Source organism: Vicia villosa, unplaced genomic scaffold, assembly GCF_029867415.1.
Source record: "Vicia villosa cultivar HV-30 ecotype Madison, WI unplaced genomic scaffold, Vvil1.0 ctg.000009F_1_1_3, whole genome shotgun sequence".
In the NCBI taxonomy this organism is placed as follows: domain Eukaryota; kingdom Viridiplantae; phylum Streptophyta; class Magnoliopsida; order Fabales; family Fabaceae; genus Vicia; species Vicia villosa.
The window spans coordinates 561,889-570,467 of NW_026704939.1; the positions used below are offsets into that span (position 1 = coordinate 561,889).

An 8,579-nucleotide genomic window follows, 5' to 3' on the forward strand; every position below is an offset into this window, starting at 1 on the left:
AATATCATGAAATCTCCAACTACTTCAAGTCACACTAATTAAGAATGCAAGGTGAAAACGAACTTGATATGAACATTTATAATTTCTTCGGAACTCAAAGAGAGACATCACAACACAGTTATTCTAGAATCGTGCTCAAATAAGACATCAAAATAATTTTTGTAATTTAAATTCAAAGTAATTTACCTTTTTGTTAGACCATCTCCAATGGTGCAACCCATTTTTGAGTTCTTTATGGGTCTCACCAGCCATATCATCTCAAAATAATTTATTTAATTTTTATTTTATTGGTGTAATTCTATTGGGTCCCACAACTTTACCTCATAAATTAATTTGATTGGGTTCCACAATTTTTTACTAGTTAGACCATTTACAATGAGGATGTTGAAAAAATTATTCAATAGTTGAATAGATGCAATGAGGTGTTGAATAAAGAGTTGAAAGTGATGTGGATTAATATGTGTTGAAAACATTCAACATGTTGAATGAGAAAGTGTGGACCCACATATATTACTTTGCAAAATTTGATTGGTTGTTGTGATGGTTTAAAATGGTGGGATTTGGTGTTGAATTTTATTAAACAAAACTATTGTAGTGAGTAAAAATTAAATGAGTGTTGAATTATTATGTGGAAGAAAGAAATGATGATGCGGAGTGTAAAAAGTGAAAAAGTAGTGTGTTGAATTTAGAAACCATTGTTGATAGTCTTACATTGCAATGCAATTGTACTATGACATGACAAATTGTTTCAATATTTAATTATTATATTGATGTCCAACTGGAGAACTCAAAGAAAAATACTACCATTAGAAATACTCTTAATAATTCCATTCAAAACTTGTTTGTTACATTATTTATTCACAAATTTATTTTTGCAAGTCATTTCGAATTCATTTACTTTTTTTTTTAAAGTTCAAATTTTTTACCTTCAAGTTATTTAAATTTAGTCATCTTTTCAATTCAAATTATTTTTATATGAGAACAAGTGAACCTTAAATATTTTTCAGGCAATTTCAATCATAAATCTCGGATTCACAATTTAGAGATATATATTTTGTGAATCTATTTATTAATTTGTTTGAACTCCCACAATAATACTCAATAAACATTTGTTTGTATTTGATATTTGATTGACTTTTCTTAGAATAAAAATATACACAAACAAGACTCAATTTAAAATTATGGTCCTCTTTCTCCTCTAACTAATAATGTATACAACTTTTACACATTAGAAGAATATGTAAATGTAAAAAGAAGTTAGCAATGATCAAGGACTGGTTATCTTCTTAGTTTTATTCCTAAGTTTCCAACCATAGATCACCATCAATAAAACTTGTATTAAGGAATGGAAAAGCTTGTGTATCATTCAATCTCTGTACATAAGGGGCCCTGGTATTCAAAATAGCTCCTGGCCCAGAGCAATTGTACTCTCCATAAAATATAGTCCTGCATTATATCTTCCCATTATTACAAAACTAATGTTTTTCAATGAATATATTTATATCTTATTATTATAGTTTGTACTTACTGGTCTCTTGTAGGGTCATTGAAGTCATTCCAACCTTCAGGTGCAATGATATCAGACATAACTGTGAATGCAAAAATGACACGAGAATATGGTCTCCATGCCCTACCTAACCATATTCTACCATTTCCTCCTATTGTACTGTTCACAAATACATATCCTGTGTTTTCATCTCCTGAAACTCTACCATGAGCAGTAACTGCTCCGTTTATGTTCTTTTGTCCTGGAGGTACTGGATTTGCTATAGAAACTAGTTGACAATTCTGTACATATACCAAATATAGCATCATTTTCATTAGTGTCAGAGACCAGACGCGATACACACATAGATAGTCTTTTTTTCAGAGGTGTCAATGTTGTAGAGATAATAGTAGCATAATATATAGGAAGGATGTGTATACCTCATAGAGTGACCTTGCATTGCCAAAGATGAAATCAATGGATCCTTGTATATAGCAGTCTTTGAAGTAATGACGACCCTTATCGTCGTGAAGGGTGTCTTGAGCTCCAAAGAATCCACAGCCTCTGAATTCAGCTTGGTCTCCTGATATCCTCATGGCTACTGCCTGTGCTCCATCAGCCCCAGGAGCTGGTATTGGTGCTAAATTCTTTTTCAATCAAACAAAATTATTGTTAGTGTAATATTGTAACGTAGTTTTTATCTAAAAATGAAAAGAAAAAAAACTATTGATGATCACCATGAAGCTTATGTTCTTAGCAATGAAGTTAGATGCAAAAACTTGTACGGAACCACTATAAAATGTGCCATTAGCAGATTTTGCTGTATCATTCCATGCAATTGCAGTTGAAGTGTAGCTTTGTCCTTGAAATGTAATGTTTGGTTTTGTTTTCGGAACCATGACTTTCTCACTGACAAATACAAAAAAAATGACATGAATATGATTGATGATGATGCAGATAAAATATATACTAGAAAAAGCTTACTAGTAGAAGCCACTGTTTATCCATATTATAGTTCTTTTGAAGCTGAAATCAGGAACAGCATTAACAGCTTGTTGTACAGTTGTGAAATTACAACACCCTTTCCGATCGACGCAAAGATAAGAAGTCGTATTGGTGTTTGGAGGTGGAATTCCTGGTGGAAAATCATCACAAACGGAATCATTATTCTCAGTGTCAGGGTGTTTTCTGTGTGGCCTATGATGATGGTGATGATGGTCTCTTCCAAAGTAAATAGATGATGGTGACAAAGTTGTGAAAAACTGTGGATTTGGATTGATGAGATACAAAGATGCAAAAATTGCAGCAATAGGAACCAAAAGAGATAGGAAATTATTGCTTTTGAAACTCATTTTCTGATTTTAGAATGCAAAAGGGAAGAGTGAAATATTGAGATATTAGAATAAGAATATATATGTGTATAAAAGATATGTTAAAGTTGGAGTTGAAGGGAAAGGTTTAATGACATGTCTTGCAAACTACTATTTCTATTCTTAGGGAAATTTATGACCTTCACCAAACTTGAAAGTTTGCAAGAGATTTGATAGTATTCTTTGTCAAGTTAACAAGGTTAATGCTTTCTCCATCAATTTGCATTGAGTTTAGAGAGAGATGAGTGAAGTTCTGTTAATTGCATACAAAATATATCAATGGTTGTTTAACAATAGTTAAGCTTTGTTAAGAATGGTAAGGCTCACGTGATGAAACTCTTCACTTTCATATAGATTTTATTCTTAAGCAAGAATCGGATTCATTTGTTTAAGATGTCAGAATCTCTTAGAAAATCTTTTATTCTCTTATAACTAGTTTCCTTAGTTTTGTTTTTTATTTTCAAAATAGTCTCCATATACCCGATAAATTTTAACACACTTAATTTACTCTAGTATATGATCCTTAAGATGGATCTTATAAGTCATTCTACATATCAAATTTTAATGTATTTTAATATTTACGTCTAACAATGACTATGATTTCAAAAATTAAAATGTTAATTCTATCCCACGTTTGAGATTTACTGAAATATTTTTTATTAAGTCTTTTCGTTTTTTATTTAAGCAACAGTCTAAATTCACACATTTATAAAACTAAACAGCAAAATTGGCACGATCCCTTCTTAACACCTTTTCTTAGTTTTAACTTCATTTGTTTTTAATACATTTTTTTTCATGTTTATATAAATTTGGGTTAAGTATGTTTTTAGTTCTTATAAAATTATAAAATTTTGTTTTTTATTCTTATTAAAAAAAGACGTATTTTGGTCCCTACAAAATTATTATGCATATAGTTTTAGTCTCTATTTTTAAATAAATATTTTTTTTTTAATGATTATTTTGCAGACATGAAACGTTATAAAAGTTCCTTGAAAAAAAATAACTCAAGATTTGATTTCTAAGTCGAGATTTTCATTACTTTTATCATTATCTTTTAAAATTTTAAAAATTCATCTTTAATTCTTCTCATTTAAAAAATTCTAAAATTTGGTAAATATATATTTTACAGTATTCTAAACATGTATGAAAAAAATTATTCAAAAAATTTAATAATTAAAGGATAATTACATAATTTTTAAAATTTTAGAAAATAGCAGGGACTAAAACTGCACGCATAAATATTTTGTAGCCACTAAAATATGTCATTTTTTTAATAAGGACCAAAAACAAAATTTGATAATTTTATAGGGACTAAAAACATTCTTAACCCTATGAATTTTATAAAGATTTCGAAAAACCGTGAAAAAGTCTAATTCAAATCAAAATCATCATAATTCGACAAGAAAAATAAAATGGAAAACTTTTGTTTGGACTCAAAACGATGAAGAAAGCTTTCCCTGCAAGACTAGCACTGTAGAATACTCCTTCTTCGATCTCCTATGGATTACTTTCTATTTCCAGAGCTGCTTCTGTTACCTACACACTCTGCTCCTTTATCTTCTCCCACTATTCTTGTTACTTTACCTAAGTTCCACCCGCTCCTACAGTGAAATCCTTCGCGGATGTTGTTAACAATGTTTGCAATATACCATTGAGTCAGCTTCCGACTCCTTGTGTCAAAGGGGATCGTCTGGCTATTGTGATTCCTGAAGATGAATACAAGTTGAGAGTGAAAGCCTACAAACATAACCTCCATGGAAGGATAGTTAGGACTAAAGGTACGACTCGTCTTATTGTGGTTGCCTTGAGTGCAAAGTTGGTTAAGCTTTGAAAAATAATAGGAAAATGGGGCATTACTTCTTTAGGAAAAAGGTTTCTTTGAGTTTTTATTTTCTTATATAGAAGATGTCTATATTGTTAGATTGTCAATGCCAGAATCTTGGTTCGGGGTTCCTAAAATTTTTTCCCTGGACCCGAGATTTTGTGCCTTCAACCTTGAAACAAACCTCTGCTCAGGTTTGGATAAGGATCCATGGTTTGTCTCAAGAGTATTGGCGACCTAAAATCATCTTCGCCATTGCTATCAACATTGGCACACCTATGTGCATAGATTCTGCTACAAATAAGTCACCCTTAGAGTTGTGACTCAATTTTCACTAAAGTTTGGATTCTGCCCCATTATAACTCTTATTCTATAGTTCTGATCCCTAAGATTCAAAATGCCAATTCCATCAATCAATTTATACCTATTGCTCTAACAAATTTCAAGACTAAAATCATCACCAAAATCCTAGTAGACGGGCTAGCCTCAATCATGCTCTTTATTATATCTCCTGAACAAAAAGGTCTCATTAGGGGTAGAAATATTATGGATTGTATCTGTCTCACTTCTGAAGCATTCAATTCTCTAAATAGAAAGTGCTATGGTGGTAATGTTGCTCTCAAGATTAATATAGCCAAGGATTTTAATATCATTAATTGGCAGTTTCTCCTTAAGGTGCTCAATAGATTTGATTTCTACAACAAAATCTGCATGTGGATTCTCAAAACTCTTCATCCTGCTTACTTATCAGTGTCCATCAATGGAAAGTTACATGGTTTTTTTCAATGTCAAAGGGGGGTGAGACAAGGTGATCCTTTATGACCCCTTATCTTCTACTTAGCTGAAGATGTCTTGAGTAGGGTGTGTCCAAGCGGGTTCAGGATTCTATGGTGCTTCCTATGAAAGGTACTAGAAATGTTCAAGTTCCTTCTCACACTTTATATGTAGATGATATCATGCTCGTTTGCAGGGGTGACTTGAGATATATTAAAGTTATTGGCAACATGTTGGATAGGTATGAAGTCTGTTCTGGGCAGGTTTGCAATGCCTCAAAATTGTTTATGCTGGTGTTATATCTGACAATAGGAAATCTTAAATTGCTGCCCAACTTGGTTTCTCCACAGGCACCATTACTTTCATATACTTGGGAGCTCCTATATTCATAAGTAAACCAAAGGCTAAGCATTTTCAACACATTATGGACAAGATCAAGATTAAACTGTGTGACTGGAAATCTTATCTCCTCTATATTGTTGGATGAATTAAGCTAGTTAAGTTTGTCATACAAAACATGATTATCTATTGCATTCACATTTATGAATGTCTGGTTAGTTTAATCGAAATCTTGGAGTCTTGGATGCATAATATCAATTAGAGTGGAAATATTGAGAAAAGGAAATGATAATTGTTGCTTAGAAAAAATGTTTTAAACCAATTGAGGTTGGTGGCCTTGGTATTTGATCTCTTTCCGTTATCAATCAAGCTACCAATCTAAAGCTCTGCTGGGACAATATTCACTCCTTTGATAGTTGGGCAAATCTTATCAAGGCTAGAGTTTTGAGGAAAAGAAGGGTGATTAAGTATCATATTTCCTTTTCCATTTAGAGCTCTGCTAATAATTTCTTCCCGACCATCATGGAGAACTCTTCTTGGTGCCTTGCAAATGGTAATCTTATAAACTTTTTGTTAGATGCTTGATGTGGACCCCCATTGATTCAAGCTCTACAAATGAAATTGTTGAATACAGATATTGTTAACACTAAGGTTGTTGACTACATTGTCAATAGAACTTGGCACATTCTTGGCAACATCAATCTAGCTTACCCTTCTTTGTCATCTATTTTAGCATCTTGTTATATCGATGTTAATGATGGTGAGGACTTTAGAGTTTGGTCTCCCTCTACTTGGGGTTGCTTGTCTTTCAAGGATGCTTATCATTTCTTTTCTCCTCATGATTCTAAGATTCCTTGGCATAGAATTGTTTGGAATCCTAACAACCCTTCAACCAAATCTTTTATGTTATGGAGATGCATGCAAAAAAATTGCCCAAATATAAAGGCGGTACACAATTAAACGCAAACAAACATGTAATAAAAAATAGGAGGAAAAGATTTAATTATAATAAATTTAATAAAAAAGAGAGAAAAAACTCAAAAGAAAGAAATAAGACATTTATAAAAGAAAAAACTTGATGTTGATATTATCATCAACATGAGGCATTCAGTTCTTAACTGCAAAATTTGTTAAAGCTCCGACTTCATTTGTTAATCTTTAAAGAGCTATGGCGTTCTCTTGAGAGCTTGAGATGATAGAGGATATCATTTCCTTAGCAGATGGATCTTGAAGGAATTACTTATCATTGTCTTCCAACTTTTTTGGCTCATGCTTAAATTCTCCATTAATAACTCAAATATTTATTTGAATTAGAGAATCTCTCCAAATCAGAGCGGGATTCAGGTTTGATATTTCTCCTTATAAATTAACACCAACATCAAACATGATTTTGATGATCAAAATGTCCATGAGGTAACCATGTTGATTTATTCCTTTTACACTTTATCATGTGACACATTACATCATATGCCCATTTTGTTTGAATATTCTAAGTATCCACGTGACCACCACATCTTCTTTCAAAAGCTCTTCACAGTTATTCTTTTATGTTAGAACAAGATTTGGTTCCATACTCAATCTTTAAGATTCGATGATAACGATACATATATTTATTATGCAACAATTTTTGTACTATAATAGTTTCTTAAGTGTGCAAAATCACTATTTTGGTTGATTATGATTGTTGTCCAGAAAAATCATCAGAATCAACGTTATCACACATTAGAATAACTATTCATCTTAAGTCTTAAGTGACATCAGCAGTTCTGAAGAATGTAGAGTGACTCGTCAGAAAAAGGATTTACAAATGTTTTGAAGAGAAGCTACTTTTCAAGATCATACTTCAGCTCATATATGCTTCAAGATCAGAATTCTGACTTTGTTGTTCATATAGGCTTCTGTTTATAACTCTGAAGACTTCTTTCTGACTCAGAAGAATATTGTCTCTTGGAACGTCTATGTTACATGATGTCTTCACTACTATATCAACTTCAGATAAGAAGTAGATCTCAAATGAATAATAGTCATAAACTTATAAAAGAAACAATATGGTACAACAGTACATCATCCTTACCACTTTTGCATGACGTATTGTACGATTCTGCCTTTTGTGTGCTCTTTGTTCCCCACAGATTTTTAGAGTCGTTACGTCAAGGAAAGTCACGTCTTTTCCTATCCAAACGGTCATCTTTTCATGTGACTATATAGAAGAGATGCTCTCCTTTGAAGAAGTTGCTAATGAAGAACGATATTCAAGCTATTTCAAAAACTCAGCAAATAAACCTCAAAGAGAAAAGGAGAAAGAAAGATCTTAGAGAAACTGTGTTGAACACTCCATTGTGAGAAATCTAGTTTCTAAGAATTTGTAAGAACACAAGAGTTATTGCTCATTAGATTGTGTTATCATTTGTGATAAACTGTTTATGTTTCAATATGCTTTTTAGAAACAATAGCTTGTAAACATTACCCTTTGTAAATCTGTTGAGGTTTATATTCCTCAAGTGACTAGGTTTCTAGTCTGTATACTTGAGAGGGATAAGGTGTCTTTCTAGACTCTTAGAGGTTGTTTGTAATCTTTCAAGATTAGTAGATTAAGTCTTTTTCTAAAGCGAAATCATCCTGACGGGTGGACAAGATTAATCTTTTCTAAAGCGAACATGTATAACCGAACATGTTCTTTTTATTCTCCCTCTTAACTATCTCATTGACCTTTGTGAAAAGATTTTCAAAGATTAAAAGTTTTAGAAAATCCAATTCAAATTCCCATTTCTTGTGTTTCTCTCTACCT

At 32.0% G+C, this 8,579-nt stretch overlaps 1 protein-coding gene across 1 annotated transcript; it reads right to left on the reverse strand.

Annotated features, from left to right (window-relative positions):
* Positions 1–1,092: 1,092 nt before the first annotated feature.
* Positions 1,093–2,847, reverse strand: LOC131621525 (probable pectinesterase 8). Its single transcript, XM_058892569.1, has 5 exons — positions 2,471–2,847; positions 2,224–2,395; positions 1,927–2,133; positions 1,529–1,788; positions 1,093–1,446 (listed from the first exon to the last, which is right to left on the reverse strand). The coding sequence occupies exons 1-5, from the start codon at positions 2,836–2,838 to the stop codon at positions 1,299–1,301; spliced, it is 1,155 nt and encodes a 384-aa protein (XP_058748552.1). The 5' UTR covers positions 2,839–2,847; the 3' UTR covers positions 1,093–1,298.
* Between the last annotated feature and the right edge of the window lie 5,732 nt (positions 2,848–8,579).

What these genes read in the sequence shown, in the direction of transcription:
- LOC131621525 (XM_058892569.1), bottom strand. Translation starts at nt 2,838, where the DNA reads ATGAGTTTCAAAAGCAATAATTTCCTATCTCTTTTGGTTCCTATTGCT. An exon ending in ATGCAAGGTCACTCTATGAG is followed by an intron (nt 1,789 to 1,926) that starts GTATACACATCC and finishes GTATATGTACAG; the next exon opens with AATTGTCAACTAGTTTCTAT. An exon ending in AATGACCCTACAAGAGACCA is followed by an intron (nt 1,447 to 1,528) that starts GTAAGTACAAAC and finishes GATATAATGCAG; the next exon opens with GACTATATTTTATGGAGAGT.